A 27,706-nucleotide genomic window follows, 5' to 3' on the forward strand; every position below is an offset into this window, starting at 1 on the left:
ATTCTTATCACCTAAACTTTGGTAGAGAAAGAGAATTCTGATGCACAAAAAGTGTTAGAACTGGGGAATCCAGTTTTATTCCAAGTTTGAATGCAAGCCTGTCCCCACATCACTTCCCAGGCCTGTCTGTCTTCCAGGCAGAAAACCCTGGAAATGGAGGCCCCCAGCTTCAGGAGAGTTGCCAGGCAGTTTTGCTGCAGTGTTGCAAAAGTTTGAATTGCTTCTACAGTCTGTTTGAATTTCAACAAGTTGACTTTCACTTATGGAGAATGTCCTGTTGTGGGAAATGCTTTAACTCTGATGAACAAAAGTATTGGACTATGAAGTCAAGTGACAGCACTTATGAGCAGGTTTTCCTTAAGATATGCATGCACTGGCAGAAGATGGGGCCCACTGGCTTCTATGAGGTCTTGTGAAAATATTTTATAATATGACTAAAAATTGTAGGAGCAAAATTGGTTTGGCCTAGCCTGACTTCTTGCTACGTTGTTAGTCCACCTCTATGACCTTAAACTGCATAGGACTTCCTGGAGAACTAATGCTTATCTGAGGAGCAATTGACTGAATACCTCAGTATTCGGTATGTTTATAGCATACCTGAATATAATGCCTAGCTGTTTGTTAGGTGGATGATGAATAGCTTGGAGAATGGGTTATTTATGACTTTACACTGGGTTTTGCTCCCCAGTTGACCTAGACAGAGTGTCCCAGCTGGGGCTATGAGGAAACAAGCTACCCCACATATTTCTGATGTTGTGGCTACCCACTAGCATTTTGATTTTCTGAACTACCTGGGGGTACCTGATGTGTTATGGATCATTTGGAATCAATTGGGTGAGATCAACAGAAGAGGGAGTCCTGCTGGCAATGCACAGGAGCGTGTGGCTGGATTGTTCTGTAGGGTGCTGCAAGCATGTGCAGTGCCGTCCGTCACCCAGCCTGGTGGTTGTTAACAACCATAATGTTGTTTACACAGTGCCCAAAGGATGCCAGGTGCAACAAATGTAACATCCCAGAGACCTCAAGGGGAATCTATTGGAGAGTGAAGTGTTGGGGGAGTGGGGGAAGAGAGAGAGAAGGAGAGGGAAAGAGAAACAAGCCGGAAGCCACTAAAATGACATAGAAAAAAAAATTTGCTTTTATTTCTCATGTGCACAAAAAGAGAAAAGAAAAGAGTCAAACAGAACTGAAGTGATGAGGAAAAGCCAAGAGGGGCTGCAGAAGCCGAGAATGGATGTGACCCTGCACCTGGCACTGGCCCCCTCCCTCCCCGGTCTCGTGTCTAGCTTAGCCTGGAGATCATCAGCAGAGCTGCTCTACACTTACATTTGTTATCAGTTCTGTAATTGTCAGTTTGGTGCCTCCTTCCTGCTTTGCAGGGCTGCCACCATCCTGGGCTCAGCCAAGGAGCACACTGTGGTATTTGTGGGTCCCTCAGAAGCCCTCACTCTGTCAGTGCCAAAGGGGGCAGCTCAGCTATGATTCTTATTTCTTTTTCCAGAGGGGTGCTTTTCCTTAGGAACAAAGGGGTGGAGTTTTTCCAACAGTTCAGCAAAACAAAAATTCCTTTAGGAAAATGTTAATAAGCATATATAATTTTATACTCAAGAGAAGAAAGAGGTGCAGGGCATTTTGTTTTCCTTTTCTTGTTTAACATCCTCATGTTTATGTTGTCATTAATTCCAAAGTCTTACTCTGAGTTTGATTCATCGCTACTGATGGGTCAGAAAGCATGCAAACTTCCCCCTGTTCCCACAGCAGGGCTCATTGCCACCAACTCTCCCCAACAGATTTACAGGCCACAAGTGTCAGCTTGACTGCATCCACCTCATGCAATCCTCCCCACATCCCATTGGGCCAAAAGGATGTGAGAGGTTCAGAGAGCAGGACTCAAAGGTACTGCCCAGTTTTGAATGCCATGGTCCCTGTTGTTTCCAGCCAAGCACAGCATTTGAGATTTCGTGAGATTCCTCCCCCATGATCGAGTAGAGTAGAGGAGATCCAGTCTCACAACATTTCTGCTTGGTCCATTAGATAAAGCAAATATAGCAACAGAACTAATAATGACCTGAGAAGAAAGAAGTGAAGGGACAGCTAAGGAAGAAGAATAAAGAAAGAATGATTTGCAAGGAAAAGAAAAAGAGAGAAATGTCATGGAAACATTAATTATTATTCACAATAATACTTAACATTTTGATAGAATTTTCTGTTCAGAATCTCAAAGCACTGAGCCGGTGCTAATTAATTCAGCTGTGCAATCCCCCTGTGAACTAGAAACTGTTGTTATTCCCATTTTACCGAGTGTTGGAACTGAGGTGTGTGGGGAAATTGGACTTGACAAAGGTTTTCTAGACCTGCAAGGAGAGCTAGGGGGTTTGAGGTCCCAGATACCTCAATCATCAAGCAACAGTAATGCTCTTTCTTCCCTGGACAGAAAAGTGCATTGGGAATGAGAAATAATAAAGAGAGGGATAGAAATTGTATGGAAAGAGGGTATGAGAAAGAAATGTGAGAAAGGTAAGAGACAGCAGAACAGAGAAGTGGTTTGTGTTACAAACTTCACTGGATTTTGCATAATGATTTCTTCCTCCAATCCTTTTTCATTTTTTCCCGTAACATTTTTTAAAGGAAAATAATTAAAAACCCCCCACCTATAACAAAGCAGCTGTTGGCCTGTTGGGGAAAGGGTCCTTACAAGGTTTGGCTGTTCCCTCAGGTTCTGGATTTGTGCTGTGCTTTATTGAACACATTGTTTTGTTTTCAGTGAGCACAACGAGACTTGCACAGTACACACAGCGTGTTCCTTATCTACAGGATGAGACGAGGCTGTTTTAATAACTACCATGATGAAGATGGAGATGAACTTATATACAAGAGGAATTGCCTTCACATTACACACATTATCTTCCTACAAAGCAGCAATTGTTTTTTGCAAATAACATAATATTAAATAATTGGTAGAATTTCTGCGTTTCCTGCATAGTCCAGTCTAATGGAATCTAGATGAATATTGATGGTTTTCTTCTGCATAATATCACCACATAAATCCCCATGTCAGCTACTAGACTTGGGCTATAATACTGCTTTACAATGCATCCACCGACTGTAAATCAAAACAACCAACACAAGAAACTCTTTGGCAAATGTAATTCAGTACATTCGCGTGAGGGTCTACAGATGGTGGTGGAAGAGGATTAGACTGCCCAGTCCTTTGCGTAATTTTGCTTTCCTTTGAATTTTCCTGGTCAAACTACATGCTGTACTTATGAACTTTCCAGACGAATCCCATGCCTAGTGGAAATCCTCTTTTACCAGTGGATCTAAGCCAACAATAGATTTGGCCCCCCAAGGATCAAATCAAGTCAGCCATGATTGAGACAACTAAATCCTGCTTTCAGACTAGCTCATGTCCTCAAGTTTAGTGAAACACCATTATAAAAATAAGCATTTCTGAGCTTCTGACTTCTTTTGACCTGAACCCTGAGCTGCAGGTGGCCAAGTGTGAGGTGTGACAGTCTTCTTTTCTCTAGCTTCCTCAGGAGCTTCTCTTTGCTTGTCCTGGGATTTCTTGCCTCTGCACTGACTACCTGCTGAGTGAATCTGGGTGGTGCATAAATAGAGCAGAGTTTGTACTGAGAGACTAAAAGAGAGACCATTCTAACAGGGTTCAGCATCTACCTGGTGTCTGTGAAGGGAAACAGAAGGAGTGGTGAAAGGATATTTTTAGAAATTGAACAGAATTTTCTTCTCACAGAGTAAGATCAGGCAACAGGCCAAATTCTGGTCTTGGTGACAGTGTAACAACTCTGCTATTTGCAGCAGGTTACTCAGAGGTAAGATGTGCAGAATGACACTTTTAATAGATCAGGAGTAACCTCTTTGATTTTATTCTGTACAGGAACAGATTTTAGCTCTATATCTTCTATGTAAATGTCCCCCCAAATACCCTTATGATTTGGGCACCCCATAAAAGAAGACACAGACCTATAATCAGCTAAAGCCATGCAAAGGCTGAAAAAGTTAGGTGAAAGGGGCCTTTGGGATCAACACAGCTGTTTACTGATGGTGGATTTCATACATACAAGTTAAACTTGGAGACAGAATACCAAGTCCACTACCACATCTCCTCAGAGGCTTGGAACTTTAGATTTTATACATGATGTTGGCTGTACAGATTGCTCCACTGTTCACTTTTATGGCCTTCAGGGGTTTTATTCTCAATCCTGTCTTTGTCCATGGACAATAGCCCACAAGTTTTATCTGAAACCTCTCTAAAACAACAAGGATCTACTTTGGCAGACTTGGTGCCCTGGGGACAGGCTATAGCTGCCTTCATGTTTTCTTTGAGTAATTTTGAGGAAGTGTCAGTGCAAGGAACAGTTTATGAGTTTGCTGACAACACAGGAGTAATAAGCATTTCTATTGACAGTTAGCCTTTTGCAGAACAGTGTTTGTCCATCACTTGGGAACCAAAATGAGCAAAGAATCCCTAGAGAATCATCAGGTGAGCATTTGGGATAAGGGGTAAATATTAGGGTGCACAATACAGGATTGAAGATGAAAAGATGGGGCTGTATATTGGGTCTGGCTGGTAGGATGCAAGCATATGGATTTGAATGGGGCCCTTATAAATTAGTAGGTGTATGAGCAGATGGGTAGGGAATCAAAGGGGGGCCCATATAGCAGGGCTATAATGGTTAGGAAATCAGGTGTTGGGCACAGATAATGAAGTGGTTGTCACCAGCAGTGGAGATCTGGAGAATGGGTGTTGGGCATATCTAAAATTGCAAAAGTTGGGATGTGGGTGAACTGAAGTCGTCACAGGTACAGAGTTTAAGGTAAAAGGACTGAAGGCTAAGGACTAGGGAACCAAGCAATTATCCCAGCCAATCCTGAATTTGTCCATCTCAGTCTCAGCTGTCCAGAGGGCAATCAGATGGGCCCACATGAAGCCCCACACTTTCCACCACACGGCACAGTGAGAGCGCAGCTGGGCTTGTTTTCTTTGTTTGCCAACCAGTGACATGGAAAACTTTTGTTGCCTCAGAGTGCTTTTTTTTTGTCGACTGATGTATTTGGTAACTTTGTCAGATGTGACTTGTCCACACTGCTCCCCAGAGACAGGATTTGGGAAAGGAGGGGGAGGAGGAGGCGACCGGGTGGAGCTGGCATCCAATCCTCTCCAATACCATCATCCCATTGTAGTGCAAAACAGAAAGGAAACAAAACCCTAGAGTGAAAGAGGAGCATCAAACGTCAGAGGAACTCGTCTGCCATTCAGGTGGTGGGGAGAGATGGGACTTGGAGTTTTATTTTTGTAGGGTTTTTTAATTATTATTTTGGTTTTTTTGTTGGTTTTGTTTGCTTGGGTTTTTTAGAAAATCGGGGATTTTTTTGTTCCTTTTTACAGACCTTCATGACAAAGCATAAAAACACAGTTATATTTATATATCTATTTATATATTTCTTCATTTCGTCGGTTTGTTTGTAAATGTTGCTCCATCCTCCTGTCTGAGCTGATTGTGTGTCACAGAAATTGTAGGTGTATGTGTGAGGTTCCTCCCGACTCTGGCCTGCAAAGTCACCACCCATGAGGTGCAGCCAACTCTGGGGGAATCCATGCTGGAAAGTGGGGATGAGGTGCACAGAGAACCCCTAATGGGGTGCAGATCTTTACTTGGTCCTTTCTTCGTTGCCAGATGGGCCAGGTCTCTGTGCTGCCTTCTCTGCTCTAGCCAGACCGTTCCCTCTGTCCTGGGAAACAGGGTGAGCATCACAGGTTACACACACTCAAGAGTCCACCACAGAAGAGCATATCTTTGGGGAACAGTGTTTCACGAGCGGCATTCTCCCCTGTTTCCCTGGCCCTTACCGCTCCCAGAAAGGGGTCCTGTAAGGCAATGGTTGCCAGCTGCATTGCTTCCCAGCCCCCTGGAGTCCTGGAAGCCGAGAGGGCTTTGCATGGCAGAGGTGTTGGAGGGCTCCTGCAGGGGAAGCCACTTGGCCACAGGTTGTTCCTGGCGTGGGGGCAGCGGTCGGGGCGGAGGGCAGGGGGAACCAGGGGGTCTCAGTCTCACGTGGCGAGCGCTTGGACCGGTGCCTTGGTGGCGAAGAGGAAGGAACTGGACTGTGGGGAGGAACGGAGAAGGTCTCTTCACCCTTCCCAGGGATGGAGGGAGGTGGTCAGACAGGTACAATGTGGAGGCCTAAGCTGTCGCCCTGCAGTTTCATGTGGTTTCCGTGGTAACTAGTGGCGGTCATAGGCAGCGGCAGCAGTGGGAGGTGCGGAGCCCCGGGATGTGGCACTATAATAATAAGGGGAACCTGAAAGTTAACACAGGAGAAGAATGGACTGGTTGAAAGGACAAACAGTAAACAAAAAAACAAACAAACAAAAAAAACCAAAACAAAAAACAGAAACAGTCAAACTAAGAAAAGAAATAAAGGACAACTGAAAACAAAAAGAAAGGTAGAAAGAAAGAAAAGCAAAAGAACCAAAAGAAGAACTTGGAGACTGAGCTCCTAATGGGATTAGGGAAAGGCAATCAGTGGAAGCCAACTGAGGGGCACCCTTCAGTCAATAGATGCTACTGTGGCCTCTGGATAGGACACCCCTCTACAGGAAGGAGATCCTTTTGCATCCTCTGACAACCACTAAGTAAGCCCATGAGCATTTGTGCAGGTTTTGGCTGAGGTAGAGTTAGTTTACTTGACAGTGGCTGGTAAGGGGCTGTGTTTTGGATTGTGCTGAGCACAGGGCTGATAATGCAGAGGTTTTTTTGTTACTGCTGAGCAGGGCTTACACAAAGCCAAGGGTTTTTTGCTTCTCATACTGCCATGCCAGTGAGGAGCCTGGGAGTACGTGGGAGGCTGGGAGGAGACACAGCCAGGACAGATGACCTGATCTGGCCAAAGGGATATTCCAGACCAGGTAACATCATGGTCACTGTATGAAGGGGGGAAGGAAGGAGGAAGGGGAGATGTCTGGAGTGACACTGTTTATCTTCCCAAGTAATCATTATGCATAGCAGGGCTCTGCTCTCCTGGAGATGGCTGAACACCTGCCTGCCCATGGGAAAGAGTGAATTAATTCCTTGTTTTGCTTTACTTGTGTGTGTGGCTTTTGATTTCCCTACTAAACTGTCTTTACCTCAGCTGAGGAGTTTTCTCTCCCTGATCCTCCTGGTGGGGGAATGAACGAGTGGCTGCATGGGGCTTGGCTAATGCCTGCGGCAAAACCACAACAAACATTCCAGCACAAATATGCCACACCTGATCCATAGCCACAAAGAAAGTGTCAGGGCCAGATGTTCTGAGTGTACCTGACAAAGTGTAATGGGTCACTTTAAAACCAGGAGGGGAGAAATGAAACAAAATTACAGTGCTTTACTACTTGGGATTTGGGTCACATTTGGCATGAAAGCTCTTTAGATTGTTATCGAATGTGTGTTAAATAGTGATTGATTATTAAGGTCACATTTACTGAAGTTTAACAGCGCTGGAATAAAATGTGCATCTATTATCCAGTTGTTAAACCTCAGTAAATATATAGGTAATAATCGTAACTGATTTATTTTACATATAATAAATCTCTTCCTATTCCCCTGCAAAGAAATGTTATATTAGAAGCTAAAGTCTCATAGGAGTTTTCTTCCCCCTCTGGAACAAACCCTGACTATTTCTGAGCATATCAGTGACTGGAGAAGGATATATATCCCTGCAAGAGAACTCTACTGGATATTATAAATCTTGTGATGCAGCCTGTGTCCCACTCTAGACATTAGTCCAACTGGTCCAGTAGGAAGAAATTCGATGGGAGAGGAGAGAAACTTATCTGAATTTTTAACCAGGCCTTGAAAGTATGCTGGTTGTGGCCTAGGAGTAGCAGAACCTAAATTTAACTTTTGATATAATCTGGAATAAATTGTGGATGCAGTCCGTGGAGAAGCCACAGCTGAACTGGAGTTCTGAACTGTCTCATGAAAGAGGAATTGGCTTCAGAACTGATACAAAACATGCATGAGGTATATACCCATTTCAAACTGAACTGGAGAGTGAGGAAAAAAGCCTCTCACCTGCCCAAATACTTGAAAACCCTCTTCAGAAACAAACAAAAAAACAAAGAAAAGAAAACAGAGACAAACAGAAGGAGCGCGAGGCTGGGGGTGTGTTCTGGGAAACAGGTACTCACTTAGTAATGCAGGGTTGCTGAACCGCCAGGCCTCGTTGTAGGTCGTGTACTGAGGGTGGCTGTAGGGGTTCCCTGAGAACTCGCTCCCTGCAACAAACCAAGGAAGGTGTGAAATGCAGTTTGGAACAAAGATTTACATCCACTATTCCATCAGACCAGTGTTCATGCTGAATCTGTTTCTCAGCAGGAAAACTGGTGTATGTAGCTTCCTTGTCTAACTGGAACCTTCCCTTCAAGTCACTTCAGTGCCTGTTCAGTGCAAAGTTGCTTACCCATACCATTAAGCATCACAAAACTGACTTCTTCACAATCAAGAAATCAGTTCAAATTCAATAATACATATAAATTATTAAAGTGGGGGTTTTTTGTTTCCTATTTTTCCCCCATTGCCTTCTGTCTTCCAATTCTCAAGCTGCAGTAGGACTGCATACACAAGCTTTTATGCACTTAATTATCAGCTTTCTTATGAATAACATTGAAGGTTCTCCAGTAGTGTTGAGACAGCAGGCATGGAAGGTTGATGGGACAAGCTCACAAGAAACTCTTTGGAATTAGTAGTGCTATTGATGGCAATATGTACTGCTAAGTTTTTTTATTAGGGTACTGAGGGTGATAGTATATTTGTGGAGAAGAGTATCATTCATTTTAGGAAATGTTCTGAGTTAGCTGTGCTTAAATGCAAAACAAAATGGAAAATACATTAATTACTTTCTTTCTTACTCTGGATGATGGTATTAGAAAAGTGATTCATACATGATTAACCTCTCTTTTATGCTTAGTCAGTTACAGAGAAAACTTGCTGCATTTAACTCTGGAAAATATTTTTCTAATGATTAGCACTTTAGGTACTGTGTTGAATCTGAAAGACAAGTTGTGCTTCAGGTCCCCCTTTCACATTAGGAAAATGGGCCCAAACCAAAATAGTTCCAAGCTTTGTGATCTAGTAAGACTCTGAACCAAGATCTGAATGGTGCAGAGTCTTCTAAAACATTCAGTTTCATTGTGCAGAAGGAGCTGAGTCTCCCTGTTTCTTAGAAGGCTGTGCAGGGTATTTGAACTGGTAGCTGAAGGGGTATGGTGCTGCATTCAAAATAAACAAATCTCCCCAAACTTAAACATGTATCATTCTATTATGGAAAATCACGGCGTGATCTGATCATAAGCTCAATTTAATGTAATAACAACAGGCTGTGGACAATCAACCCCATCTGAAAGGCCTTATGTGCTTAAAAGACAGTGGAAGAATAGTGTTGATATTAGCTTCTGGTCTGCCCGAAGGCAGAGGTGGAATTGTTACAACAGAAGTGTTTGAAAAGCACCTGGCAGTTCCTGCTAGATACCATGGAACAGGAAAAGAAAGTAATGCAAGATGGGATGTATGCCTGTGATACAATTACCAAAGAATGTCAATTAATTATGGCATAATCTCTGCAAATCTCCTCTCACTGAAGTGTAAAAGCCAAAACCACAGTTTCTCAGATGGTGGAAATGAAGTCTGTTCAAGTTAGGGGATTTGTACTGCTTTAAACTTGAGGAGAATCTTTCCAGCAAGGTTTTAGTGGTGCTCAGGGTGACAACCAAAGTAGTCAGGGCAAAAATGAGTATGAATCAAACCCAATACTCATCCAAAGGTATTTCAGTATAGTACCTTTTAGTTTCAGCCTAAAACCTTGTTTTGTGTGAGAGATCTTCCTAACTACTGTTTTAATTATAATAACTCAGCGTAATTCCATAGCTAGAAACACCCTGCATGGAAAATCTGACAACTAGTGGGAAGGAATATGTGAAACCTGCAAAGATGACCATGCAATATACAGTCCAGATTTTTCTCTACTGAATTTACTTATCTGTGGCATATACTGGAATGAGTTTGCTTCCCAAAAAAGGAAAAAAAACCTACCCTCATGACAATTTCTGCTTTTGAAGTGCTTCATATGATATAACTTCACTGTATGGAGAGAAATTGTTCTGATATTTCAAGACTTTTCTCTCGCTCCCTGCTATAAACTGTTTATAGTGTTGCTAAAGCACGGGTTAAGCACAGGAGAAAGAGCCACAGCTATGGAGCGTGGGGAGGAGGGAGGGCAGCCACTGGAAACAGTGTTTATTGACGAGGAGTGAAAGCATGCATGCAGCAGGATAATGAGCTTTTGAGCTCAACTGTGACCAAGAGGAACTGAGCTATCGCCTTCCCCGATCACTAATGAAACAAGTGTAATTTCCTCATCAACATTGGATTCTGTTTAACGACTCCCTGCCGCTGCTGTCCCCAGCCCTCTGCAGGCTCCGCACTGCTCTGTGTAAACTTCAGTTCCTCCAGTGGATGCTCACTTCACTAAAACAGTTTGCAGAATCTTGACATCCTTTCTGGGAAAGAGGAAGAATTGAGACAGGGATCAAAGGTATTCTGTTACCTTTATAGGAAACTTCTCTGAGATATGTAGGTTAAATGTAGCCCAACACCTGATTCATCTTCCTGTGAGTGTGCTCAGGACTACTGGCTTTTGTCCATATTTACAGCCCAGGACCTGAAGTTACAGGAAGGGCAAGTGCAGGAATGTGTATCTTGTCATGTCATCTGCATAAACCTCAGAGACATTTGCATTTGCTGGCCATGGTGCATGAGTGCAGTGTTACAGGAGAGAAGCTTTTCTCTAGACTGTGTGAGTAGAAGTCTAGTGAAAGGTTGTCATGGGTAGAACATAGCAGCTTTGATTAGCATTGGTTAAACAATCTTCTCAGAAACAGTGTTCCACTGGAAAATGCTGTCTCATTGAAATGGAAATGTTTTGCTCGAACTTGTCAGCTTCAATAGAGTTTTGGAAAGAAAAGTTCTGAAGTTATTGCAAATTGAAACAAAGTATTATGTTTCAACTTTCTTGTTTTGTTTCATTTTGCCTTTCTCATTTCATTTAATTTCCTTTCAATTCTTTCATTGTTTTAATATATCTTGACATCTAGAACATATCGATGTTATTGAAATGTTTCATCCTGATGTTTGCAAACTGTAGTGTTGCAAGGTTCTGACTTCTCATACCAATGAAAGATGAAAACTAATATCAAAGAATCAGAATTTTGTATGGGTTAGAAATCTGGTTTCTGAACAGTTGTGTGTTTAGCTCTGCACCTTCGTTTAGAGAAGACAGTGACTCCCATGTTTTCTCACATCTGAACAATAGGGTTTGTTTGCATGTTAGTGTGTTTCTTAAAGACACTTGCAGAGTAGTCTTCTTGCCAGCTTCTTGTTTCCAGTGTAGTTGAAAGCACTGGCCCCTGAACTTTCTTGGCCTGAGGGCACATAACAAACCATTGGTGCCATTGTATTGGATTGTTCAAACCGGACTCCTAACAGAGGTTGGAAGTCAGCACAGAGGATTGATCTCAAGAGGCCTATATTCAGTGCAATCTGTGCTCAGGGAATCTTTACTAACACTATTTCTCAGCATCTGTATTTAAATCTTATTGGATTAGTCCTCTAATACAGAAATGATGAGGCATGAAGTGAGCCTAGCAGGTGGCAGGTTCAGAACAAATAAGGGATATAGTTTTCACAAAATATGTAGTTTAGCTACAGAAGTTCTTGCAAAAGGTTTATTTGCATGTTAAAGGCTTATATGATTTCAGGAGACATGTTTTACATTTGTAGAGGGAAAACCTATCAAGGGTTTAATATTTAATAGAAAGATACTAAGTCTGGCTTAGAAAGTCTCTTAGGTGCAATGTGGAGGCTGGGAGATCTTTTGAGAAAATACTAATACATGCTTGCTCTAACATCCTTCCTCATATTTCCCCTGTTGTCCCCTGACAGAAAGTAGTGGCTGCAGAGATCTGCAGAGCGACCCATTAAAGCAAAGTCTTCTGTTTCTTCCCAGGAAGCCTCTTTATCTCCATCTTGTTGGCTTCAGTCACACTAGAAAACAGGAAGAAAAGGGCTTCCTGGCTGGGTCTGACCAGTGGGGTATGACTGAAACAGCCAGAACCTGATGCTCTGTTGAAAGATGCAGTAACTACTGCAGGATGCCCAAGCAGGCCCCTGGAAAAACTCCCTCTGGTCGAATGCTGACATCAAATTTTATGTGAAGATATCCATTTGACCAGAATAGTTTTTTAACTTTGAAGTATAACTTAATTTTTTTCTGCATAATTCAACTCAGTTGAATTTTCAATTTTCAACTCAGGCCTTTGTATGTATGATTTGTCATTTAAAGATGTTAAGACTTTGACCTGAAAACATTTCCTCACAGTTACATTTTCACTGTTCTCACTGAAGTTAATGTTCATTTAGCTGTCTATTCCAAGATCTGGATGAGGCTAAGTTAGACTTTCTACTCATAAGTCCTGGAAAATCATATGATAGTAACTCAAGAATTTTCTGTTCTCAACTTTTTGCTGCTTCGGTTCTGGACTAATATCTCTTTAGAAGCAGAGGTTGCAGAATGAGCTATGTAGCTGCCCCTTAATCATCACAACTCACAACCATGGGCCATAAAAAGCAGAAATCAGTGGTAGATGAGTTTTGAGTTCTGAGCTATCATGTCTGAGAAAAGAAAATCCTACCTATTCGTTTATCTACTGGGGACAACTGTCATCAGAGGAGAGCGGGTAATAGAGCCTGAGGTAATAAACTCTTCAATTGTCCTAGAGTAAATGGTCCTCTCTTCTTCCAGAAGAGTGGGAGAATACATATGTTGAGATAAGGTATTTATCTAAAGCATTGTGTATCAAAGAAATAGTTTGTCTTTTGATGTAGGATTAGGTTGATAGTTTCTTGAATTGGAGGCACTGTTTTACAAACAGGGGATGGTTAAGTAGTTAGTTGTTAAAGAGTGAATAGTTAGTTTCTTGTGAAATGCTGTTAATAATTTCTGAGTTCTTAGTAAGTTTAGGCTATATAGACGGTAGATGTTCGAATACTGCAGTTATTAAATTGCCATTGATAATTTTCAGCTTGATGACATGGCTTTAGACAGAAGGTGAGTTGTCACCCATACTTAGTGGATAGGCGAGTGTCTTGAGCCATGAGCAGTACATAATAATCTGCATGGGTCATTGGAAAATAATTACGTTAGTTAATGAATACTAGGGTTAATTAATTACCAATTAATTGCCACAGGTTATAGCTAGCTAGCTGCCCATAGCAGCAGTGAATCAGTTACTAGAGGGAAAGAGACACATTACAAAAAGGGTTGTTAGCTACATTGGTTATAGACACCCGATGGTTTCTTTATGAAGAGAATAGCTCTGCATGTCAGCAAAACAATAGCCAAGTCAGCTGTGAGAGCACTCACAATGCTGGTAACCATTCAAACACGTGTGCACCATCACTGAGGGTTGGCAGCTGACTTACCAGGAACCATTCCTGCAAGAGTTGATGTTGGGTAGCTGCCTTGTCCAGTTGGGGGAACATGGGGTGGGTAGCCAGGCAAGGTGGTGCTTGCCATATCACGACCTGGAAAGGGAGAGAATCAAGACAGGTGATCAATACAGATAAGATCTTTCCATATTGATTTGGTATCACCTCTTGTCCCACTGTCACAAAACTTAATAGGCAACTATTGCACATACTTCTCTTACATGAATTCTGTCCATCCACTGAAAATTCTGGGTGAAGATTGGGGCGCTTTTGATCTCACATTGTAAGGATGGATCTTAAAAGTTAGCTTTGATGAAGATCAAAAGAATTTGGTTTATTTCATTGTAGATTTTGGATCTATTTTAACTAAATCAAAATGGCTCTGATCTGCACAGAGAATGGCAGCATATTCATTGCCAGAGTAGCTGAGGTCCTGTCTATATGCAGTGGATGCAGTTCCAAAACTGTGGTGATGTTGCTTTAGGGCGTGATCAATGTGCAAGGCACTGGGAAGTGATCCAAGAGTTTTCTGTGCCTTTCTCTCTTCCCATTTTTGCCATTCACCTGCTGATGGTTTTAGGCAAGTGACTTTACCTCTCTGTGCTTCTTTTTTTGCTGCAAACTCTTTGGTGCAAGGGCACACTTTTAGTACATTAGCACAGTGCATAGCATAAGACCAATACTGGTTGGACTCCTTCCAGGTGCTGGTGTACTATATATAATAATAGGATCATGCAAATTAGCTTGAGTCTCACTTCATTTTTATCACAGGTACGAGTTTTTGTTTATAGTTCTTCAAGTTGTGATTTCTTTTCACCACCAAAGAAGTAGAGAGGGGTGTGGACTGGGTGTATGATTGTAGTTTATTTTTCCTCTCTTAGGAAGTGCAGCTGGGGGCTTCTTGGTTGATGCCAGAGGCATTTCCTCATTTGGACTGGTTAGCCTGAAAATGGGCCAGCCAGAAGGGCATTTGCTGTTAGTGCTTATTGCATTTAAATGAACTAAAATAATCTCAGAAGCTGCCGGGAGTTTCAAGCCAATGCAAAACAAAACAAACAAAGAAAAACAAAACAAAACAAAAAGCTAAATAAATTAAGATAATCTTTCCCCCACAGCTGCTGAGAGATTTACAGCTCAACCTCCAACACTGCCTACTGAGATGTTAGCCTGTTCCAGGCATCGAAAGCCTTTCACATTCCCTAGGTGAACTGTAGCTCACCAAGAAGTTTCTGCTATTTGTTGTTCTTTTGTTACATTTGTCTCTCCTGTCTGTTCTAACTGGAGGGCAAGAGTCTGATTCCCCTTTAGGAGTGACAGGTTAAGTACAGCCCATTAACACCATTGGAGTCAGCCGAGCCATGCTGGGATATGCCAATGAAAGAAGAAGTAGCATTGGTTTAGCTCTACGACCAGCAGAATGATAACTGATAAAAGCAGGCCCAGGAAGAAGCATGAACCTTGGCTGGGGAATCAGAAATAATTAACAGTTACAAGGCAAAGCAAAAACTAATAAGCATGGAACATTAACCTGAAGGGAGGAAGTTTCTCTGGGATGAGGTAGGCTAAACCAGTGTCATTGCTTTCACAGGTCTTGAGTAAAGATTACTGAGGTGATTTACTCAGGAAAACAGAAATGCAAGTCCATTCTTTCTCCCTGAAGAGGTTCCTGATCAGTGGCTGATGTTCCATGCTTACATCCTCTTAGACAACAACTGAGCCATTTTCTAGCCACTCCCCAATACTGACAAAAATGAATACATTATGTATCAGGGATTAATATTCCACACTCTTTTACACTTTTATCACCATCATTCCTTCAGTGATTTGTAGCTGTATGTTAAATGGTATGAATAACACCTAGTAGATGTAGTTATTTTTTTCTCTCTTTGGTTTAAGGCAAGAAATTTTTATGCTTAAAATTCTTGTTCTTTAGTTTCATTTATTGACTAGCCTGAGAAATAACAAGTGATGAGTGAGAAAACGGTGTCATTGAAAAGTTAGAGATAACATTGTAGCTGCAGGCAAAATTAATTCATTTTGACACTTTCATTCAGGTGGGATCACATATACACTACTTGATGTGTGCACATATGCCCCTGTGTTTTTATTCAGACATGAGCACACAGAGGTTGAGGTTCAAAACTGAGCATGGAAAATTTGTTGGGAAGTGATCATCTGTCAAAATCCCAGTCTTGAGAAAGAAGATAACAGGCAAGTACTGTATCAGTAACATCAGTAAGAGTCTCACAGAGAAACTCTTAAAATGCTGTTACATACAAACAAGCCCCTTCCATTACCTCCTCTCATTACAAACAGGTAGACAGGATTATTAAATTCTTGTACTGCAGGGCTATTGCAAATTTAGCTCATAACATGCTTCCAACTGCAGCTGTTCTTCCTCCTGCAAGAACCTTCTGAGTGAGGAACAGAACCTGAATCAGTGTGACATTATTTGCACTTCTGAACGCTTTTTCCCATGTCCAATTCCCTATAAGAGTCCTAAGGCACGTGCCTCTTGAGAAACACAGTGCCTTCTAGGCTAGAAGATGGTCATAGAGAACAATATCCCCAAATAACTGTACTGTTGAAGAGAGTCAGGAGACTTCTTGGCTTAGGAAGTGCCCAGAACTCAGAGGCTATTACTGGCTGCAGTAAGGTGGGACTAAGACAGTCTTATGAACATAAGTCTTCTCTGCTGTTACTTGCTGTTTTCCTACATAGAGGTTTAGAAATGGAAATCTCACATGACAAGACAAAGGAAGGATATTAAGTCAAAAGAGAAAGATAATACAGGAACATGAAGGAGGCAGAGGTAAGATAAGTTTCTTGAGTATTAGGAACTGTGGTCTGCACTAAGACTTGTCTGTTCTGAAAAAGTCCAGATTACATCCTTTGAAAAATGGTCAGTGTTCACCCAAGATGATACCCGCTATTTCACCCAAGTCACCCCTGAAATTCTGCAGCAATGTTGCTTCTGTCACCTTGCTCAGGAGTTTCCCTTAATACCTACCTGATATTTGACCTTTCTCCTCATCTTTCCCTCCTGCCTGCTGTTCATAAATACTGCCATCTTCTGCAACCTATTTCTTCACTTCTGCTCTCCCCTTAAAGGCCACCTACCTCAGCTCTGTATTCCTTTGGTTGTAAAACACAGTCTCTCACACATCCTTCCTGCTCTTGACATTCAGACATGATGCTGGGTTTCTTAACTGCTTGGTCTGCTGTGTGAAGGCACCAGCTCACATTGACACTCCCAAACCAGGTGACTCCAATACTGCTCACAGCACAGCTCTAGCAGTGCTCACCAACTGCCCATGTCTATCTGACTTTATAGCTGCAACCCATGTTGAACAAGCCAGGCAGGCCTAGAGCTGGCTGGGATCTTGACATTGCTGTCATTTACCTTAGGCTAGCACACCGTATTCTGTGCCTGCAGTACTCAGGGACATTATGGCTATTGAGGCAACACAGAATTTTGCTATTTGCATGTTTCTAAACTAGGTCCCAAACTCAATCCAGCTGGGACACCCAGCGACTTTTAGGTAGTTACAGTTTCTTTTCCCATTTTATTCTAAAAATGAAGGACAGGCATGAAAGCTTTTTGATTCTTCGTGGAGCTGAGAACATATGCTGCAGATGCAGACCTGGAACGTGGTTGCTCTGGTTCCCACTTGCACTCAAAGAGCTTGCAGCATTTACTGGCCTCCCCGTCAGACGAAACTGAACCCCTTGCCTACAGCATCCCCACTCAGTTAGTGGCCAAGGCCGGTTACCTGCTATCAGAGGCTGGCTGCTGGACTGCCCAAAGTGGGCACCATGATGAAGGAAGGCACTGTAGCAAGGCGTGGACGCATCGTCTGAAAGGGCCATGTGGAAGGGCTGAAGATCAGCCTGCCCAGAGCCGACCGGCGTGGTGGGGGTGAAAGGGGTGAGAGAGGCTCCATGAGGCTCTTGCTTTATACTGAGGGGAGAGGAGAGGTTTTCTGTGGTAGGGTAAGGGATGGACACAGACAGACAAAGGGAACAGGGGAAGGAAGAGGAGGGTGGGGAAGGGAGGAGAGGAAGAACAAAATGGGTAAATGAAAATGGAGTGGTTAAAATCTACAGGGAAATTAATTTTAAAACAAAAATAAAAATAAAAAGGCTAGGAGTAGATCAGAGGAGCCAGTGCTGTGACAACAGCAGTAAATGTGCCTGGGGGCTAGGCTCGGACTGCAGGAATGCCTCTGCGGGGCAGCAGGAGATGAGGGGAATGGAGTGCAGTGGCAGAGGGAAGGAATGGGAGGCAAGAAGAGGAGAGGTGAGGGAGGGAACATGCAGGCGGGGGAAGACAGGAACAAGCATAGGATTGGGAAGAAGAATGCTCTGAAGCTTTTGTGCTCCCTTTCCTGCTGCTTTTCTTTCTGGCCAAGGGCATATGAAGATGCTGCACTTACACAGTTTGACTCAAGGAATTGCACCACTTTTTCTCTTCAAACCCAAGGTAACCTTCCTCAGGAGAGTAGCCTTGCTATAAGCATCTATTAAACAGATTGCTGGGTGTAATGGCCAAAGCTTCTCAAGCCAAATTTTTAAAAAGTTTGACAAAAATGGTAGAGCTGGAGTTTGAGGTTAAAATAGGTGTGTGCAATTAATACGTGGGTAGACAGATGGATCAATCAATTGATCTTGTTCACAGTAGCACATTTTGGAGATTTAACTATAAAAGCAGTCAAGGCTGACTCTGTTTGTTTCCAGAGTGTAGTTTTGCCAGATAGATACCTTGACAGAGAGACATAATGGAAGAGAGGAAATGTGGGGGACTTACAAAAGGTCTGATTTTCATTGTTGTTTCCATTGGGCCTCCCATTTCTGATGTACAGATTTTCATAGGCACAATAGATTCAGCTTTGCAACTGAACTTGGTCCTAATGTGTCTGCCAAGTAGGATGTTTGAGAATTGGAGAATTCTGTGACCTAAAGCATGGGTACTCCAGAACACCCACTGCTATTGGGTCAGCAGTAATACAGTCCTGTATTTGGACACCTGGATGATGTGATCAGATCCAATCCAAATTAACTAGCAAACCATCCATCCTCACGTAAACAAATTCAAGCCAATAAATGAAAGCTGTCTCTCTGCTGTGATGGCAACTATTGCCAATGGACTATGAAATAAGTTAGTTCTAGTGGTTTTGATTTATACAGAGAAATAGAAATGTGACATATAACTAGGTTATATATCTGACTTCATTAATGTAGAACTGGCTTAATTAACTTTAGGCACCTTGTTGCAATGTTGTAGTGCTCACCTAGACAATAAAGGGTTGGGCAGTTCCTCTCTGTGAATGCTGTTTATCCTGAGATATTTGTTTCCTAAAGATTTGCTACCTGGCAAAAATGATAGTTTGCCATCTGTGTTCTCCTCCAAGAACTTCTAACATGGGTGGCCAGCAAAGGTCTCTCATCATCAAGACTGCTTTGCAGCAAAGACACATGCTCATGTTTCAATTAATTGGGAAGGATCAGTCCTGGCCAAAAGGGATCCACTTCCTCTTAATTTAGTTTACTAGGTGAGGTCACTGGTATGCTAAGTGAGGATCATAGTTTCTTTTCCCTTTTTGCTAGGAAGCTCTGTCTGGCAAGGACCTTTTGTGAAGGATATGGGGAATTAAAGTTGGAGTATCTGTGTTTTGTTTTACAGTTACAGAGTAGGCAGCACATCAGCACCCAGCTTCTGCTTTTTACAACCATATGCTGTCCTACTATCCCACTAGTGAGCCTTCATGTGCCAGAGTCAGTCTCCGTAGATCAAGAACTACCCCCAAGCTATTTTTCTCCTGCATCCTCTGTCATCATATGGCAAGGAATGCACAGATTTACTTTCAGACCAAGCAGGCAGTCACCACCAGCATTCTGGGAGTGCTTGAAGCCTTTATCCAAATAATGTTGATGCAAGATAATTTGGATGAATAGACCTATCCGCAGGCAGAGGGCCAAAAGTTCCCTGGGCTTTCACAGGCTGCGAGTGAAGTGAGATTTTTCAAGGAAGCGATTTGACAGTGATATGTAAATAAACAGGGGAGACTTCTGTCCTGGGCATTTTCCATACTCCTTTTTCAACTCTCTTTATTATACAAGACACAGCAGGTGTGGGGAGCTGCTGAGGAGGAAAGGGCAGAGAATAAGGTGGACATGGAAGCATGGGTGGGCAGAAGCAAGAGGTGCTATGGGCAGGGGTTAATCCTGTTTGCACAGCCCCCAGGCACGTTGGGTTTCCTAGCCCTTCTGCTTTATTTCTCTTTTAAAGCATGGAATTTTCAGCTATAATCCTTCCTAAACCACAGCATTTTTCAGGCGCTCTGTGTAAGTGAAACCATAATCTCTGGTAAAACAGACCGCTTAAGCTGCTGTAGCATTAGGCCAATCTGATCCAGCCCCTGGATTTCCGTTCTGCCCAGCCACCACAGAGAGGATTTCAGCCTGAAAGACTGTGTAAAGCCCTTGCAATGGGAACAACAGTGCTAGGCCTTGCCTTGCAAAGCTGGGAAGGGTTAAGGGACCAGGAGCTATTTGTCCCGATGTTGTGAGGCTGTTAACACCCCTGTCAGACTCACAGTGGAGATGAGCCCAGCCCTCTCTTGAACACATCAAGGCTTATGAAGAAAAATTCCTCGCACCTTGCAGAGGCATCGCCACTTACTCAGTGTGTGGGAGGATAAAGAAGTCAACAGTAACATGGCAAAGAGACTTGAACACAATAATGCTAAACACTCTTCTCTCTAAGAATAGTGGAAAAGAGGCGAGGATAAGGTCAGACAGCGAATGATTGCACAACCAAAACTCAGACTTTTATGTGTCTATTTATCTGTCTATCTTTCCCTCTACACTCTGCAACTGCACAGAAATAATTTATATCCCATGTATCTTTACTGATAGATGACATTTACCATTTTTTACTCCTTTGTTGTCCAACTCTCCACTGACTAAAAGCACCTGAATTCTGTCTCTGGTATAACTCCTGCCACTGCTATGCTGGAATAATTACCCCAGCAGTGAATTATAGCTCCAAAGCATGTCACTGTATACGAAATCAATTGATTGATCTATATATCTATCCACCTGCGAATGGCACAGTCCTATTTTTCATTTTAAGCAACTCAAACTTCAGCTGCATCTTTTATGTTTTCAATTTTGATTTTCTCCATTCTCTAATTCTTTCATATTTGTGATGGAGAATTTGCCCCTGCTGATCCCAAGTCCCGCTGCTGCCAGCAAGCTGTGGAGCAGTGCCATTTTGGCTTGTCTGTGTTTTGTTGGGAGTGTTCCTCAGTAAAGCTCCTTCAGTGAATCCCAAGGTATATCTTGCTTCTAAGGCTGGAATACCAACCTGTAATCAAATGGTAAGGGAGTGGAATGAGTTTGCAAACCCTTTCCAAAGCAACAGAAATCTATTCCTGCCCCAGTCTCCTTTTTTCTTCTAAAAGTCAAACAGTATCCTTGTTTATAGGTGACAAAAAAAATATCACCCACTGTCATGGTGAGGGAAACTTGAAAGTCAGCAGGTTGGGGGATATAGCTGGAAACATAGCAGAGGACAACATTTTGTGAATCACCTACTACTCTCTTTTTGACTGTACTTTCTGAGTTATGGTTGTTTTTCTTCCATTCTAACCCTCTCCTCTGTTATTTTGGCGGAGAGCAAGAACTGGTGATCTCTAGCCTAAATTCCTACTGCGAATGAAGGGATTTTGGCCAGACAGAGTGAGAGGAAGATTCACAGCTTTGGATTCCTATGGAGACTCATCTCAGCTTTTATCATGGTCTCTCCTGCTGAAGGGAAGGGAAGCAGGGTGGGAGGTGGGTGGATGTTGGTTGCAGGACTAGATAAGCTGCTTGTTTTTCATTGCCAGTTTCCTGGAGGATAAGCTGTCTGCATTCAGTGCTCCTTTTCTTTATAGTACACAAAGAATACCAAGATGGCACATCCATGCACGGGGGATGTCTTTTAAACACCTGCTCAACACTGCTTACCATCTTGACAATGTTTCCCATTCTTTGTCTTTTCCTGAGGTCTCTATCTAATGTTTGTACGACCCCTGTGCCCCACCCTTTACAACACAAATCCTTACAGCATTACTTAGGGATCACTCTTTTATCTGTGAGGAACTGAGCCCAGAGAAGAATACTCAAATTCGTGTAGGGACCCTGTGCCAAAACTGAATCTTATCTCAGGTATTTTGGATTCTATTCTTGTACCCACCTCTGAAACATCTTTTTCTGTATTTATGTTCTCTATTCCTTAGAAAAGTTTCATTGTGGTAAACAGAATGGGACTGGACTCATCAGAACTCATGGACTAGTGAGTTTACACTACTGGCAGTGGAGTTACATCACTTTCTCCCATGTGGGAATCTTGCCTCCAATTCCAATAGCCATACAAAAGAGCAGACAGGACTGTCACAGCATATTGTTTGCTTTGGCTTACTGTCATATCAGAAGAACCACTTTTTCTCTTCTTAGTTTCCTAGGATTTCTGTTGCAAGAGCATTTTGAAAGTTGCATTGAGAATAAATACTGTCTGTTTTTTTATCTTCTCTGATCATAACAGAACTTTGCTAGAAGAACTTATAGGTGTGCCAAGATTAACCTGCTTCTCAATATACCTTTTTTGTCTTCCTAGTGACTGGAGAGTGAGCCTTGTGTGTTTAGGTTTACTTACTGTTTCTGCACACATTCACCCATGTTCTTACCCCATTACATTGTTGAGTACATGTTTAAAGAAACAACCTTGGACTGCTTTCCCCTAAGAGTCAAGGCTGTTGTGACATCACATCCCTTGTCAAATTTTGTAATCTATTTGCTGTGTTTTTTTCATTAAACAGAATCTTATAAGTCTAGATTTTATGTCTGATGCTTTCCAAGTAAACTGACCTGCTAACTACTTTGAAGAGAAAATTTTATATTCTTCATACAGAGTAAAACATGGAGCTTCCAGTAGACCTGTGATCTGGACTTACTCTTTGAAGCTACTTGAATACTGATTAATCACTTGAGAAACTCCACTGAAGTCTATTTCATGTGGGTCTCAGTACATTTATTTAAAGATGGAGCTGAAGAAGGAAGATATGCTTCGAAGTCCTGGGTGGAGGGGAGAAAGATATGCATGCAACTTGTGCACTTGACAAGCAGAGAAGTTCAGTGGAGTTTATATTGTCCCCTTTCTTGAGTCCCAGCCCATTGGATTTGGCAGGTTCTGCCTTTCTTGAAATGTAGCATGTGCTTATTCCTTGTTGTTTTGTGACTTGAGTATTACCTCTTAAACAAGATGCTTTTGAAATATATACTGGGCAATGTAACTAGAACCTGTGAGTTTTTCACTCAGTCCTCATTATAGTAAACTCCAAGGTTTCATCATAATGGCATTTTACTGATCACAAGATAAGGTAGATCTTCCTTGGCAGCCCACAACAGTCGTAAACTTGAAAAGATGGGACAAAAATTACTCTAAGCTCTCAAATTCTCTGAAAGACTGCAGTGGGCAATTCTGATTGTACAAGAAGTGGGCCTGATTATATCCAGCACAGCTGATGGACACCAAAAGTTAATAATGTCTGCTTAACTCAGGTATAAAGCACAGTCTGTGCTACACTGGGCAAATGTCTACATCGTAAAAATTTTTATCAAAATCATACTTGAATCCTTCATTTAACCTCAGAAGAAAAGGCAAAAGTTGAATAGCTGGAAAAACAGTATAATACAATTATTTTCTCTAAAAAAGTCCCCTTTTGTCCAGCAGCATAGAGTGTGGCAGCCTGCAATGCTGTCCTCTGCTGAAGAAAATTGGACTGGAAATGCCAATTCACTGCTTTTGTCATTATATGACATTATTTTCATTCACTGCTATTGTTCACTTAAATGCTAATTTAAGGAAAGCAAAGATATTATTTCTTTTAGGCCCATCCATTTCTGTGTTCTTCAGTTGAATATGCCTTTAAAGCCCACCAGCTGCTTTCTTCATCATCATAAAGTTACTGTCAGTGAAAATTCCACTGAATGCACATAAATAGTTTATGTGACTCCTTCCCCTCCACCCCCATTCCTGTCTGTTTCAGACATCATTCATCTGACCATCTATCACTCTCAGCCATTTGGTCCCAGAGAAGAATAGTAACACCTTTTGCTTTTACAAATTCCTTTACTAGATAAGAAGATATTATCTCTTCTTAAGGAGGGGAAACACTTGATTAAATTTGGAGTTCCTGTGGTCTTCTGCTTTTGCCAGTTCCTCATCTTAAATATGAGAGGCTTACTCACAGAAAATTACCTTAATTTTAGTGAGGCAGGATAATAACAACCTAGCAGTGGATGCATGAACAATTATCACATTCCATTTACATGGCATTGTGGCACCCAGAGGTGTGCCCAAGAGGCTGTTTTGTTTGGCTGCTGGTGGCTGCAGCCATGCTGCTGGGCTGGGTCAGCATCTGTGGGATCTGCCATCACCAAAGCCAACTTGGCCCCCCAGCCGTTTGCTAAACAGGGATGATTTTTAAATCAGATTAGTCAAGCCCTGGCCAGCCCCATTGCTCACTCGTATCAGAGGCTAAAGTAGAATGGAGTAAAACGGGAGTTTTTGACCAGTACAAAAAAGGAAAAGGGGAAGGAAATACTTCCTCTCTCACTGTAACATTATAAGTACAATTGAATGTAATGGTCAGTTTTAGTCATGATTTAAAACAGCAAGCTGGATCAACTTGTTTTACATTTCTACTGTGAGGCTCTTTTCTTCAAGTTTGAATTTTATGGGAGGTAACAAATATTTTGACAAATACAAAATTCACTCTAAACATAGTAATTTCTGTTTTTGCTAAGGAGATGAACTGCATCATGTGCACATTTATTTAAACAATTATGTTGTTTAATATAATTTGTCTTCACATATTATTACATGGCAAAATAGTGAACGATGAGTCCATATTATTATTTTATTAGATTATTAACTTTTTACTTGTTATCTGTGTCAAGTTATATTTGGATGTAAATTAGAATTAAATTAAAAACAGTATTTGTAATTATTCAAGCTAATTAAATAAAATGGCCATAAGTTCCCTGACTTCCTAAATGTATTAGAACAGAAAAAGTAAGCTTTTCTAAGCAGATTTTGCATAATTTTTTTTTTATTAACTGGAGGAAAGGATAGCTATAAGGAGGAATTTGGACTGGTTTGACTGTTTTAAAACTAATAGATTTCATCCTTTCATATCAACTCTAATTTACTTAATTTGAGGAAAACAAATGTTCCTGCTTTTCCAAATCCTAGTTTGTTTCTTCATTTTAAATGACCAGGTTGTTGAACTGAACACAATTCTCTTTGGTTCACTTGCTAATCTGAAATGAAGGAAATAGTATCTTTTCACCTTGCAGAAGGTTAAAGTTCTCAAAGGATTGCTTAGCATTTCAGAAAAAATTTCCAAGTGTCTAGCCAGTGATTTCTCCATGATTAGCATCACAGCTTTCCTGGAAACTTTCATAGAAATCAGATGCAGTTTGAGTACTACTTTTTTATGTCTTTCAGGTATAGCAAGTGTCCTTTTTTGTCAGTAATTCCAACTTTTTTTGCATACATTCATGTATGAATTTAAAAAAACCCAAAAAACTGAAGAAAAATTCTGTTCCTATGCCAGAGAGGGGAGGCCTGGAGGAAACTAAAATCCATGAACTTTTTTTCTTTTTTTTGTGGCGCCTTTGTTCAGTACGTCATGAGTTGTCATCAGGAATTCTTACCCTGGATGAGATTTGTTTCTTTAGGGAAAAAATTATTTCCCAGAGAGAAGGAAACATTTTCCATATAGGGCAAGACAGCTGTTTTGGTGGGTGGTGGTGACTTTCAAAGTTCTCTATTCCTGTTAATAGGTGCTAACTGTAGCAGAGAAGCATTCATAAACTTCCTCACAGGAAGAGAAGGGGACACATATTCCCATTTCAGTCACAACAGAAGTTCCTGAAGTGTTTTTGTTTTTTTTTTTCATCTTGCCTTTTACCTTTACTTTTTATTTGTACATCTCATGGATTGTACTGGGCTAGCAAGCAAGGTCTATTTAGTCAAAACAGCTGGGATTCAACTAAGGGAAAATTCACCTTTGCTGTCAATTTATGACCCATACAGTAGGTAAATCCTCCCCTTTAGTAGTCTGTTAACAAGCAATACCTTGTTAACATAGTTTCAATAATAATAGCACGTTTCAAGTCATACATGAAAAGTCCATTATACTCTAGTATTTTCTCCCTGTTGGGTAACTCCTGAGCTAGATAATTGAGTTGGAAAGGACTCTGTTCCCAAACTATTAATCTAAATCCCAGGACTCACAACTTGCTCCAAAGACATCTCAGTTCTTTGCATGACTATTCCAATAACTGTGGTGCTTAAAGATGGATCTTAATCTTTGTTCTCTTCTTGATTCTGTGAACATCCTTGTGCTTTTAAAGTACTCCTATTGCTAGTATCAAAATCTTGAGGTTCTTCTCCACTCACCTCTTGGCCCTTGAGTACCTACCTAGCAACTGAGTACCTTCCAAACTCAAAGCTCCATGGAAACGAATGAATGAAAGAAAGCTATTGAGATTTTCTGTGTTTATCTAGCCCTGCACAGATTTATATTAATCTGCTTTGACTGTTTGCCTTCAATAGAAATGATTGATCTGAACAACAGAATTCTTGTAACAGTGTTCAACTGCACATACTTGCCTTATCATGGTATGTTTGAGCTTGGATCTTTGCTTCTAGGAATTCTGATTGGTGTCCAAGAAACTAAGAGGGATCTACACTAATCCAGCTATGAGAGCCATGCAACATCAAGGCAAGATGTAGCTTGCCTACTGACCTGTGTGTACAGAAAGAGGTAGTGTTCTCAAGTAACTCTTAAGAGTTTTCTCTTTCTGAATCTTCTCAAGGAAGTTGAAAATTTCTGCATTGTCTGCTCCATATGAAGGACGGCAGGGTATGTGTCCTAGCCTAGTGTCCAGCTAGTCCCTAAGTGACAACTCATTCATGGAACTTCCTTGCACATACTTAATAGGAAGAAATAGGGATGACCTGTCTGCTCCATAGTAAAAAAATTGTTTTGTTTACTTGCTTTTAGAGATTTGAGTAATAAATGAGCATCTAGGATGTGTTAGTAGAATAATTGTCTGAAAGGGAGTGTTTGGTATTGGCAGTACCAGGCAAGGCTGGGCTGTACATAGCTCTGCTGCTAAGCTATATAAAGCTGTGTCTTTGAATGGATGCCCAGGACTTTGAGGAAGGCCGCCTGGCATGTTGAAGAGGTGGATTCCTGTTTTGCAGCATTTCCAGCTCTTCAGTTCCAAGAAACCCCCAGACAAATAAAGGGACTTCAGCAACACTGTTCCTTAACTATCTCACTACATTTCAAGATCTTAGGTAGCTACATATTGCTGAGGTTTTGATGGCTTTTGGAGGTGTGTAGTCTGAGAATAGTGAGAGCTGAAAGAGCTTGCTGAGGACAGCTAGTCATGAGCTAGAGAGGACTTTCTCCTAAGTCTTCAGAAAGGACAAGGATCTAGTATCATACAGCTATGGTTTGGAGACACCTAGTCATACTTTTTTCTGTCTGGGAAGACTAAGCTGGGGAGACTTGCTTGTAGACTGAAGCTCTAAATCTCACATTGTGAAGTGACTCCACACAGAATTTGTACCCTGAACGGGTAGATTTGTTTCACATTTGTTTCAGGTATCACCTGAATTCACTGCCCTGGGACAAAAGCATGAGACATTTCAAGGATGATACCCTAGCAGCAAAAGAGGCAGCCAGCAACTCAATACTCACTATGGCTCCAATATCCCTTCCTGGGAGCAGGACCTGGGTGACACCAAAGAAATCTGTATGCCTCTTGCTTAATTTCCTAGCTGGGAAGGCAGCACTGAGTTCCTCACCTCTGGTCCTTCTTGAAAGCATTGCCCAGCCCCATAGCAAACATATCATGAATCATTCATCTTTAATAGATTATGCAAATTGAGAACATCAGATCAATGAAGATCAATACCTGCAACCATTTAATTGCCAGCAAAAACATTTTAAGAATGAGCATTATCTGAAGTCCTTTCTTGGGTAATGGCACCATTAATCCAAACATTGGATCCTGGCCTAAGTGTACAGGAAAAA

At 41.6% G+C, this 27,706-nt stretch overlaps 1 protein-coding gene and 1 long non-coding RNA gene across 3 annotated transcripts in view; one reads left to right on the plus strand and one right to left on the minus strand.

Moving 5' to 3' along the window:
- LOC148223016 (uncharacterized) overlaps positions 1-27,706 on the plus strand; it is a 117,169-nt gene that overhangs the window by 9,516 nt on the left and 79,947 nt on the right. The gene's annotated exons all lie outside the window — the stretch shown is intronic.
- Positions 1,116-27,706, minus strand: part of PAX2 (paired box 2) — an 84,855-nt gene continuing 58,264 nt past the window's right edge. The window contains exons 7-9 of one of the 2 annotated variants that reach the window (XM_088169041.1): positions 13,539-13,640; positions 8,192-8,278; positions 1,116-6,305 (exon numbers count right to left, since the gene is read on the minus strand). In XM_088169041.1, the coding sequence (XP_088025167.1) occupies positions 6,184-6,305; positions 8,192-8,278; positions 13,539-13,640 (311 nt within the window). In that variant the 3' untranslated portion in view covers positions 1,116-6,183. Of the gene's footprint in view, positions 6,325-8,191; positions 8,279-13,538; positions 13,641-27,706 lie in introns of both variants that reach the window. The other variant, XM_088169042.1, reaches the window with a different exon arrangement.

This window comes from Sturnus vulgaris, chromosome 8 (genome assembly GCF_052056855.1).
Source record: "Sturnus vulgaris isolate bStuVul1 chromosome 8, bStuVul1.hap1, whole genome shotgun sequence".
In the NCBI taxonomy this organism is placed as follows: Eukaryota; Metazoa; Chordata; class Aves; order Passeriformes; family Sturnidae; genus Sturnus; species Sturnus vulgaris.